Source organism: Vanessa tameamea, chromosome 10 (assembly GCF_037043105.1).
Source record: "Vanessa tameamea isolate UH-Manoa-2023 chromosome 10, ilVanTame1 primary haplotype, whole genome shotgun sequence".
In the NCBI taxonomy this organism is placed as follows: domain Eukaryota; kingdom Metazoa; phylum Arthropoda; class Insecta; order Lepidoptera; family Nymphalidae; genus Vanessa; species Vanessa tameamea.
This window is the reverse complement of record NC_087318.1, coordinates 13,292,856-13,305,540: the sequence shown is the minus strand read 5'-3', so window position 1 is coordinate 13,305,540 and position 12,685 is coordinate 13,292,856. Positions and strand designations below refer to the sequence as shown.

General features: G+C 37.8%; 1 protein-coding gene across 1 annotated transcript; it reads right to left on the bottom strand.

Moving 5' to 3' along the window:
• Window positions 1-10: 10 nt before the first annotated feature.
• Window positions 11-10,906, bottom strand: LOC135193462 (carotenoid isomerooxygenase-like). Its single transcript, XM_064216013.1, has 13 exons — window positions 10,777-10,906; window positions 6,622-6,733; window positions 6,407-6,553; window positions 5,764-5,874; window positions 4,720-4,817; window positions 4,426-4,506; window positions 4,174-4,254; window positions 3,402-3,526; window positions 2,829-3,005; window positions 1,544-1,700; window positions 1,046-1,107; window positions 724-822; window positions 11-205 (listed from the first exon to the last, which is right to left on the bottom strand). The coding sequence occupies exons 1-13, from the start codon at window positions 10,877-10,879 to the stop codon at window positions 11-13; spliced, it is 1,548 nt and encodes a 515-aa protein (XP_064072083.1). The 5' UTR covers window positions 10,880-10,906.
• Between the last annotated feature and the right edge of the window lie 1,779 nt (window positions 10,907-12,685).

Genomic DNA, 12,685 nt, shown 5'->3' with positions numbered 1-12,685 from the left:
TCATTTTTGGTTACAGTGTAAGTAATCGCTCATTCACGGCTTGCGGCAGGAACCAGCCGTGCAGACACTTGGGCGCGGGCGAGGGCGTGCGGAAGTACGCGCGCGCCCGCTCCCGCAGCTCGCGCGCGTCCAGCAGCAGCAGGCACACCTCGCACTCGTCCGCGCCCGACACCAGCGCGCTCAGCACCACGCCCTCGTCTTCCTCCTGCAGTAGCTACGCTTTAGTTCAACGTCTTTCCTCTAAAATGTGTGTATTTCTTGTTACTCGACCATATTTTCATTTTGATAAGTAAATTCAATAGAGAAGCCCATTACTCTAATAATAATAATTATACTAAATAAAACACTAACACTAACAAAAAATTTAGTATATAGCATATAGTGCACGCTTACGGAGATACGGACCGAAACGGTCTTTCTCAAAAAGGCGGCACTTCCAACCTCCTAGTTTAGTAAGGATTTTGTTGACATTTACATTCTGTATGTAATACTGAATACATGGACGTATAATCGATATCGGTTACTATTTGATGGCTTACAAAAAACAATTAAGATGCATTGTACCACACAATGGGCCAACTTAGTAATATCTTAAATATTAAACTTGAGTTAAACGAAAGTATCCATTCGTTATGCACCAACCCGCATTGAAGAGTGTTGGAATAAGCTCCGAACCTTCTTCTCGAGAGGAGAGTTACTTTTCTATTAATTAAGTACGAGTACGTTAGCCTGAGGACTGGGAACAAAGATAGGTTCACTGGGGTAGCAATCTTTTTCCCAGAACGACTTCGTCTCGCCTGTCACCGTATCCACTTTGATTATCTAGAATATATTCAAATAATTAAAAAGAAGCTTCAATCACGTCACTTCGTAGTTTGGTCTTATTTATCTCGTTATATGCAGCGCCATTGACAATACAAGGTCCGGAGCACGGCAGAGCAACAATGATGTCAAAACGAGATTATAAAAAGCAAAAACGACTGATGAACCAACGACTCATGCGTGACAGTGTGATTTAATTTCCTAACTTATTACAGAAACATACCGTTCCAGGATTTTCAGCGTCAATGTCCGAGCTGACAGCGTAGAAATATCTATATGGTCGGCCTAGAAAATAATAAAAATAGTTTTAGTAGTCATTATTAGTATCGATATTTGTAACTGTACTTGAAAATTGACATCGCCAATGTGCCACCAACCTCGGGAACTAAGGTGTTATCTCCCTTGTGACTGTAGTTACCCTGGCTTACTCACCCTTCAAACCGGAACGCAAAAACACTGGGTACTGCTGTTTGGCGGTAGAATATCTGATGAGTAGTTGGTGCCTACCCAGATGGGTTAGCACAAACCTCTTCTATCAAGTAAACGACGTAGAAACGTGTCTATTTTCAATTTTGCGCTATACATATCCGTCACGATCGACAAGGTGACATCCCAATGATGGACGTTGCCGTTAGCGTCGGAAAATGTGTTTGAAATGCATGCATCGGACTCTAACGGCTACGCAATATAAGGCACTGTTTTATTTAATGAAACCTCATACCATTATGCAAATCGTAGTGTATTCTAGGGGTTTCGCAACCTAGATCCGCCAGCAGCTTAGGTTCCACTCTAGTCAGCGGAGGGGCGGCCAGGCTCATCTCGAGACGCTTGGGTCTGCCTCGAAACCATTCAGCGTAATCGGCATTACTTTGCATGGACTAAAAGTTTTATATATTTTTAATCCGTACCAAACTAAATAGAATAATCTCATTCACTTTAAATTAAGTAATAATAATATTTGCTTATATGAATAAGAAATGTATTCGTGTGTTTCGATTTGCAGAACGAGTGAGTTACTGCATCTACAGAAACTAGGGACGTAACATCTTAGCTCCCAAAGTTGGGGGCGCATTGGTGATGTCAGGAATGGTTATTATTTCTCACAGCGCCAACGTCCATGGGTGGCGGTGACCACTTGCTACCAGGTGGTCCATTAACCGATTATATTTAAAAAAATATATTTTAAACGTTTTTCTTTAATATTAAGGACCTCTGGACGAGTATATATACTTCTTTCATCCCAATCCATCTTTTCTCTACTTTCGAACCATTCATTCACAAATTATTAACCTGAAGTAAATACTGGCTGAAGTTAAAGTTAACTATCTAAACAGAGGTGAGCGGGTAAAAAAAAAGGCGCTCCGTTCGGTGATTCCCGGTATTATTTAAGGCTCTGTTATACATAACACAAAAATGCTCATTTGCCGGTAACTTCTTTGACTGAAAATTACGTATGAATAAATTATTTTCGTACTTACCTACTTTTCCTACATTTAATTTATTACACAAATTAATTTTAGTGTTTTTTAACCTTAATTTGGTATTTAAAACCACGATAACATTATGTTGAGTACTACGTTGAGTGAGTTAAATAATCTTGTGTAAAACTATTATTACCGATTTTGGTAGATACATATATAGACACAGAAGGATAAAATTAATAAAACAAAAACATTATACACAACCCTTAATAATTAAATAAGTTAGTAATTTGAAATCAATTTTTTTTTATTATAATATGGTTGGCATACGAACAGGAGGCTTACCCGATGGTGACCACCGCCTATGGATATCTGCTACACGGGGGCGCTTACAGGAGCATTGCCGGCCTTTAAGAAATGTGTACTTAACATTAAATTAAACATTATATTTAATCAGTAATCTGCCCAAAGGTTGCATGGAAGATATCGCTGTTTAAGCGATAAGGGTAAAAACAATGGAGACTAGTACCAAGGTAGTATTTAAATATAAAGTTGATTTCTTATCACTAGTTGTATTGAACTCACTTCGATCGCATGAATATACATCGCGTTTATAACTTTAGCGTCTTTGTAGGCGCAGACGTCGACCACAACGTTACCATCTCTCTCAAAACAATTTATTATATGCAGGAAAAACAGCGTCTCCGTTCTATACCTCTTAACTTCTTTGCCGCTTTCCCTGTCTAACAATACAACGTGAGTCTGTGAACATAAATTATTATTAGTTATTTGATCGATATCGATGTCAATGTACATTTTGTTTATATATATATTCGAAGATCATATTCAAGATAAAAATTTTTTTTACCAATAAATATAAAACCTGACCTAAAATACACTTACATAAAACCGAAATGAGGTTCAACGAATTGCCGAAGCACCGAGATTCGCCCTTATCACGCGTCTGCGGTCATAACTCAAACGTCCTGTTGGCCAATTAAACTCAGGCTTTTCTCGCACCTAATCCTTGGATCGAGAAGTGTAAGGAATGGAAAACGGGTATATGTCGCAGGAAATGGAAATCAGCAGGTCGGTGTGTGACAGGTTGATAAAGTAAAAGTAAAGTAAGCCCTTGTGATCATGTCACGTTAAACTCACCTCTGGTTCCGGATACCAGTTCAGACTCGAAGAAAGCGGCTGGTCGGTTAACTGACTCCATACCAGACCGACGAGAGATACTGATAGCGGTTGCTCCAGTATCACAAAATATTTTTCTGTCATTCCTGCATATTTATTAAGACTTCAAACGCCGAATTATAGCTAGTACAACCAACAATAATCCAACAACAATTCATAAATATTTTGCATAAACAAAGTCATGCATAGTATTTTTCTTGCAAATGCTGTTGTTTCATTTTCATTGGTGATGTATATATTATGTATGAGTGGTCACAACCGCCCATAAAGATGGGTGCTATAAGATATCTATTATAATATATCAAATTAACCATTCCCTACAATGCCCACCAATGAGCCATCAACCTTAGGAACGAAGATGTTTTTCTCTTGTGCTTGTAGTCAGTAATCGTTCACTCTTCAAAACAGTACACGACAACAGTAACTGTTATTGTCTGGCGGTAGAATATCTGATGAGTGGGTGGTACCAACCCTGTGGATTCTCAATAGGGAAAGTTGACAGTGTTCCTATTCCTCCGAAAGCCGTAAAGTCGTATGTGGCGCATTACAATATCTATTAAGAAGTTCGATAATCTTTGAGTATGCCACCGTGGTTGAAAATAGGTCAAAAACAAACGCAAGGTCAACAATGTTTAAGAGTACAAACATATTTTGAAAATTAATTAGTTCTAATTTATCTTTATGTTATAATTGTATAGACTTTTTTAATATGAAGGAGTTAGTGCATAATTACCAAATGTGTGCATATACGCTGGATTTATCGGCCATCGTGGCTTCAAGCTGGCGACGACACGCGCCTCCGCGAACATATCCCCTAGAACCATTTTATGCTTTTATTTATTATCTCTCTACTAGTTTACATGCAATTAACTTTTACCTAACCGTTTGAGCGACAAACGTTTGAACGTTTTATAAAACTTATTTTATTTCTCCGACTAATTAAAATTAATACAATACCACAGATATCAATAAAGTATTGCCATACCATTTTCAGTGAAGGGAAATTTAACAATAACGTGTTGCACTCGACCTCGAACAACGGACATGCCAACGTTGTAAACATCACCTGAAAAATCCAAGAAGGCTTAGAGCGTAGTCCACCAAATCAGGTAACCAACTCGAGATTTGCGTTCACCGCCGAAAAATAGATGATTTATAAGCACAAATACAGCACGTGAAAACTCAACAAGCCGACCGGGTCGAGGCTCGTCACTTTCAGTTATTAATTATGTTTCTTTATACGGGTATTTTTATTAAAGCTTTGCTTTTATTTTCTTACCATTGGACATGACATGAGGGTGGGAAGTATGATGGAGAAGAGCTACATTTTCCGTTAGATTTTTCCTTTCCATTGTATCGAGTGTGACGGGATCAATCCTGCACAGAATAATATTTTTCTCTTAAATAATTGTTTATTTTAAAAATAAACCTAAAGAATTTTTTTATGGCATAGGTTGGCAGACGAGCGTATGGGCCACCTGCTTCATACTTAAGTCAATGAGTCCAGGAAGTTTTCATTAATGGAATAAAGTCTTCTGGATCTACATTAAAAATGGGTGTTCCACAAGGATCAATTTTGGTCGCTTTCTATTTCTAGTATATGTATATGATCTTCCTTTCTATGGTAAAGGTATTTGTGATATAGCGTTGTTTGCTAACGATAGTTCACTGATTTTTAAGGCACTTGGTCACAGTCAGTTTTTCCTGTCGACCTTAAAAATCAGTGAAGTATCGTTAGCACAGATACACGATTGGTTTACCTATATTATTTAACCTATATTACATATATAATTATATCATTGATTTTAACTAACTGGCTGTATTTTTAAATGTTGAAAAAGAGTAACTACTGAGTTTCTTGCCGGTTGTTCTCGGTAGAATCTACATTCCGAACCGTTGGTAGCTTCACTTAATATAGTTTTTTAATAAACCCTACTTGAATAAAGTATATTTTGATTTGATTTTGGCCTGATGGTTAGTGGTCACCACCGCCCATTGATAGTGGCACTGTAACAAATATTAACTATTCCATACATCGCCAATGCACCATCAACCTTGGGAAGTAAGATGTTATGTCCCTTGTGCCCAGTTGTACACTGAGTACTATTGTTTGGCGGTAGAATATCTGATGAGTGGGTGTTACCTAGCCAGATGCTAGCACAAAGCCCTACCACCAAGTAAACACATATAACTTCACATATAACTCTTAAAGTAAGCAACTACTAACTTCTGGGGAGTAACCGTTGTAGTTGTTGAGAATAGTCTACCACGTCGTTCTACCGTCGCTCTACTTGCTGCGTAACATAGTCGACTTATACTTTACCTATGAATGACTGGTCCTTCCGTAAAGGCGTATATTTCATCTCCGAAGGGATAAAGTGAAATCATTGCATTATCTGAAATGGACTCTCCTGGCTTGAACAGTGCAGCGATCCTAAGAAATAAAAAAAAATCTTTAAAATAGTATTTTAATTAAATACAGACAGTTAACAGAAAAATAACATAGAATAAACGAGGTAACTTTAGATGCAACTACCTTAAAAATAATACCTTCGAAGGAAAGGCAACGTAAGCACAGTGATCGAAATGTTCAGCATCTGCAACCGTTCCACGCGCCGGAGCTTATGATACAAAATTCTCTTCACGAAAAGGAAGTGGTGAAAAAAATTCCTTCCCATTTAAATTTAGAGAAAACTAAGGCGTACTTTCGAGCGTAAAAGGGCTCTATTCAGTTAGTTTGGTCTTTGGTCTAATGTAGAAGTAAAATAAAAATAAAATAAAAAAGTTTTAGCTCGAAGATTTCGCTGGTATTCGACAATGCCTACGGCTTAACCTTGACGGTATGCCTAAACGCATTACCCAATGCTATAAAAGCAGTATAACATCCCGTACCTACATAACATAAAAAATTATAAATCATGGCATATGGAGGATTTCATGTTTAAGATATAATAACAAAGCACTACCTATGGAAAATAGTGTGACAAGGATCAGGCACAGCCGCGGTGCCGAACTCGGCGACCACGATGCGATTCGCGGCGTGATTCTTCTTATACGTGTTCGATTGTAGGAACCGGCATTGATAGGTCACGTGACCGTGGTGAATGTAAAATCTGAAACAGGAGGAACAAGTTTTCAAATACAATAGTGCAGATCGCACATACGGTAACCATACGCTCACCTGTGCAGCAGAGCGGAACTGTCAAACAAATGCTGAAACCTCATGGAACCGACTTTAAGCGATCCGGGCCCGTTCCTCAGCAGAGTGCCTTGCAGCCACGATGGAAATTCTCCTGAAACATCAAATTACTGTGTAACGTTAACATTGTGTGTGCGTTTATTGACGAGTGAACAGTCAATAAAAAAAAATTTTTTTAATTTTTTTGTGGCAAAAAAAAAAAGTCGGTCGAGTTGGAAAAGTTTTTGAACTAAACAAATACTCAAAAGAAAGTGCTCCGGAAGTCAGATAAATTATTTTAACATTACAAATAGATTTACAAAATCTATGTTCAAAAATATTTTATTAAAAAAAAATGAAAATGTAATTTTCTTATAATATTCTAAATTTAATTGTTAACTAAATCGGGCGCCAGGATGTTTACATCCGTTTAAATTAAGCTTAAACAAATATTTACCAAATGTAAAAAAAATTTTAAGTTCAACAATAATATTTAAATACATGTCAAATTTCAACTTTAGGTAAAATTATTCAAAATTGACAACTAAGTTACTTAAAGTTACAAACAAAGTTTATCAACTTGATTAAACCAAATGTCTAAATAATAATAAATTAATTTAAACAGTAAATTCAGTAAAAAAGAAAATATATTTTGTATCTTTATGTATATGGTGTGCAATAAAGAGTTAAATAAATAAATAAATAAATTCAAATAGTGAAAAAAAATATTGTTTAAATAAAGTTTTAAAAAAGTTTGAATAAGGTTTAAATAAAGTTTGAATGCCAAATTTTTTATAAAAACAAATAAATTTCTAATTAAATCTCGCGCGGTTAAGTTTCGGCGAAAATAAATATGTAAAAATTACATACCAAGATCCAGTAATATAAATTGGTGTGATAAAGTATTACTTCCTTAAAAGTTCCCAAAAATCCATCTTCACCAAGTAAACTTCAAATTATAAGTTTCCCAGAAGTAAACTTCTATTTAAATCTTCAAAATATTCAACGAACTGAAGTTTAAATGTTCCTCGAAAAGCGTTGAAAATATCCAATCGAAGATAATGCCAAAGAAAATAATTCCCGAAAATTATTCAAGAATATCATCCCAGTAAATAGAGGAAGAGATTAATCCATGAAATAATTGAAGAAAATAAGCGATGAAAAATATCGTACAAAAATAACTGTAGAAAAATAATGTTGAAAAATAACTTTGAAAAATAACTGTAAAAGGAGAAATAATTCTGATTAGAATCTATTACAAATTTCGAAATCCTATACTTTTAACTTTAATATTTCAAACGACTTACCCGATCAATCCCGGTTATTTTTCACAAATAACAAAATGCATCGTGGGAAATATTCTAAAAATTCCCTGTAAAGAACCACAATCGTTGTTACGACACAGTACAATTCGAAGAAAGATTCAAAACTTACCACGAGGCGACAAATATCGGAATTAATTTCGATAATCCGACATGGATTTATTTCCAATTCTTCAAAATAGAACTCACTGTTCATTAAAACAACTATTTTCAACAATATTCAAAGTTTAAAACAAAATAAAAGATATAAAAACTTCGAAAATAAATTAGCGTCACATTTCGACTCAAAAAGCGGAAGGAGAGTGAAGCTTTAGTCAAATGTCAAAGATCTTCTCAAAGATAATATAAAGATAATAAATCACAATTAGTTCGGAAATGCATAATGCATAAAAAGTGCATTTTTATTTCATAATATATACAAATGTCAAAATTAGCGGTAATTTTAAATTAGAAATTGTTGTCAAAGTCAATTGACAGATGACATCCAATATTTTATGTTAAAAATTGAATAATTTTGTTGAATTTTACTTAAAAGAATGTAAGCATGTAACGTGCGCCAAAATTACGTTACAACTGTAAAGAAATGAAAATTGCAACGACACTTGAATGTGAGAAACATTTGAAATTCAATGATATTTTATTTGTGACGAATCATTCAGATTTCTCACTTTTACAGTAACAATTATAAAGATATTATAATGGTGGTGATAGAAGCGCCTTTACATAGTCCATCAATGCATAAGCGGTACACACACAGAGTTATTTCATAAACATTATATATCAACACACTACGTATTTTTTTTTTTTTTATGTCATAGGTGGCAAACGAGCAGGAGGCTCACCTGATGGAAAGTGATTACCGCCGCCCATGGACATCTGCAACACCGGGGGGCTTGCAGATGCGTTGACGGCCTTTCAGGGAAGAGTACGCTCTTTTCTTGAAGGTTCCCAAGTCGTATCGGTTCGGAAAAACCGTCGGCGAAAGCTGGTTCCACAGAATGATTGTGCGAGGCAGAAAATGTCTTAAAAATCGCGCTGTTGTGGATTTTCGGACATCTAGGTGGTGCGGGTGATATTTGGAATTTTGACGAGATGTCCGAAGGTGAAATTCAGCAGCCGGGATGAATCCGAACAATTCCTCGGAACATTCCCCGTGATAAATTCTGTAGAAGATGCAGAGCGATCCAACATCTCTACGCAAAGCCAAAGGATCAAGCAGATCGGAGAGGGCTTGATCGTCGATAATTTGAGCCGCTCTACGTTGGATACGGTCAAATGGAAGGAGCTGGTACTGGGGAGCACCCGCCCAGAGGTGAGAGCAGTATTCCATGTGAGGCCGAATTTGCGCCTTGTATAGTCTTAGACGATGGGCCGACGTGAAATACTGTCTTGCCTTGCTGAGCACACCCCAGTTCGAGACTTTGTTTAACGAAGACTCGATTTCAGACACAAGTTTGTTCCGGTTTTCTTCGACGTTTTCCCGAGAAATATTAACACGGCCGGTGTATGAGGTGTCTACGGTGCTGTCGTCTGCATAGCAGTAAATGTTACTGATTTGCAACAAGTCATTGATATGCAGAAGAAACAGAGTGGGTGATAGAACGCAGCCTTGTGGAACACCAGCATTGACGAATTTTAAGTCGGAGCATGCACCGTCGACAACGACCTTGATGCTCCGATCTGCCAAAAAACTGGTAATCCAATTGAGTAATTTCCCGGGAAGCCCATAGGAAGGAAGCTTCGAAAGAAGCGCTTTGTGCCACACGCGATCGAAGGCCTTGGCTATGTCCAGACTGGCTGCTAATGCCTCCCCCTTGCTCTCAACTGCTTCCGCCCACCTATGAGTAAGGTAAACTAGAAGATCACCGGCTGAGCGACCCCGACGGAAACCGTACTGGCGGTCGCTAATCAGCTGGTATTCCTCTAGGTACCGCAGGAGCTGGCAGTTTATAATGGACTCCATTACCTTGGAGAACAAGGAGGTGATGGCTATAGGCCTATAATTGGACGGGTCTAAGCGGTTGCCCTTTTTAGGGATCGGATGCACCAAAACAGTCTTCCAGGAGTTCGGGACGACGCCTAATGCGTAGGATTGCCGGAAAAGACGCGTTAAAACCGGCGCCAACTCGGGAGCACAAGTCCGTAGTACGATTGGAGGGATGCCATCGGGTCCACTCGACTTATGAATATCCAAGGAAAGAAGTGCTTTACGAACTGCACTTTGCCGGAATTTAACCTCCGGCATCGTGGTATCACACCGCGGGATTGTTGGTGGTGACTTTCCTCGGTCATCCAGAGTCGAGTTCGCCGCGAAGAGAGAGCCTAAAAGATCAGCTTTCTCCTTCGCTGTATGGGCCAATGACTCACCGTCCTTGTGCAGAGATGGTAAGGAACGCTGACAGAAATACCCTAAGACAGCCTTGGCGAGAGACCAGAACGCACGTGTTCCTGAAGGGAGGCGCACCAGTCTCTCGCCAATTCTGCCAATGTACTCCGTCTTCGCCTTAGCAATCACGTTTTTGAAGGACCTAGAGGCAGAGTTATATTCCTTTCTGAATGCGCTGGTATTTACATCACGAGACACCGATGCGCCAGCCCAGTCTTGATAGCGTTCCCATTTTCGGCGTGAAGCCGTTTTGCAGAAACGACCAAACCAGGGCTGGGACTTGCCACCGACGGGGACCGCAGAATATGGAATGAATAGTTCCATACCCTGAAGCACCACATCGGCGTCAAATAATTTCATTGTTTTTATTTATCGTAAAGTTTCCCCAGCCACCAAGTAAAACTCGGTACTGGTGCTTCAGCCTGGCTGCACGCCTTTGTCTATATTTACCAGTAATCAGACCATCGAGAGGATCAGTCACTTCCACCTCGCAGGATCTCAACCAGACGTTGCCGTCACAGTTTGGGTAAAACTTCGTTTTGCACTCCACCATTATTGTGCAAACAATCTGTTTCGCGCAAGATTATTACAAGTTATTTAAATGTTTTATTCATAAATTACAAGCAATTGTAAAAAAAATATATACTTTAAATGCACTCAATTAAAGCAAATAAAAGTACCTACTAATAACAGTACCTTTTAGTAAATAACTTGAGTAACTGAAAGTGAATATCTGACAATGTTATCAGCGTCGTGAAAAATTACGCGATCCAATTAAACATACGTTGCTAAAACCTACAAATTTATAGCTAATTACTTATGTTCGAGACTGATGGCGATGAAAACTGATATTGAATTCGATCAAAACTGATAATAATAGATTGTTATTTAACAGTTTTAACCTAATCGAATTTAGATCCTCTATATCTATATCCTTAAGACCTTAATTACTAGGTATAACCCGCGTATCACATAGGCTACGTGTTCGCATTGGGCAACGGGTGTTGTGACAACCTACAACTATAACTATTTTCGAAACCGATTTCAGTAAGATCTTAATCTTACACTATATATTTTTATGTCCAGTAAGTAGCAAAAGGGGCAAGCGAGTTGTAAATGTTGACCACCACACCACCGCATGTAGTATTATAAAAAAAAATTACAATTTCTCATATCACCGCCACCATCCTTTGGAACCAAGATGTTATGTCCCTGGCGCAACCACCGCTCAAACCGGAGCACAGTATATAAGCATACTTAGCATTGCTTCGGTTTATTACTGGCCTTTCTGAATTCCTCACTCACTCATATTATACTCTACCGCCAAACGGGAATATTTAGTATTTTCGTGTTCCGGTTCTTAGTTCCCAAGGTTTGCGAGGCGTTGGCGATGTAAACAATGGTTAATAGCTTTTGCAGCGCCAACGTATGTGTAGTGCCTACCACTTACCATCAAATAGCCCGAGAACCCGTCCGATTATCATACATAATAAAACATAACATAATCAGCCTGTAAATTTCCCACTGCTGGGCTAAGGCCTCCTCTCCCGTTGAGGAGAAGGTATGGAGCATATTCCACCACGCTGCTCCAATGCGGGTTGGTGGAATACACATGTGGCAGAATTTCGTTGAAATTAGACACATGCAGGTTTCCTCACGATGTTTTCCTTCACCGCCGAGCACGAGATGAATTATAAACACAAATTAAGCACATGAAAACTCAGTGGTGCCTGCCTGGGTTTGAACCCGAAATCATCGGTTAAGATGCACGCGTTCTAACCACTGGGCCATCTCGGCCGATTATCTACATAATAAAAATTAATTATTGAAGGAAAGAACGCCAACTTAATTCCTTATTTGTAAATATTAAGATTTTAAAAGGTTTTTGTTATGTCGGTTCACAAGAATAAATTACATTTGAAAACACCACCGGTTCGGATTAATGACGAATCATACCTCAGTACTTTTCCAAGAATTAAATTGCATACATTATTATAATGAATTAAATACAGTTAAATCTGATATATTAATAGCGTAAGCCGGTTTTTGTTCCAGTCAGTATGGGACGACAGCTGCATATAAAAACGGTTATGGTCTGATTTTGAAGAGCTCCAGCCGTATATTAAAGAGCATTCTCGATTGCAATGTACTAAATTATTATGATTTAACAAAGAAAAAATTTATGAGAGCGGAAAAATGACTTTTTATACTAAAAATAATTACATTAGCACTTTTGTGGCAGTGGTTTAATAGAATGTTAACTGGTTTTATTAGAGTAATTTCGAGAGGTAAATTTTAATTTTAAAATTATGTTTTTTGTGTTGTAAATTGTAAATTTAATTTAACTAATTATTATTTT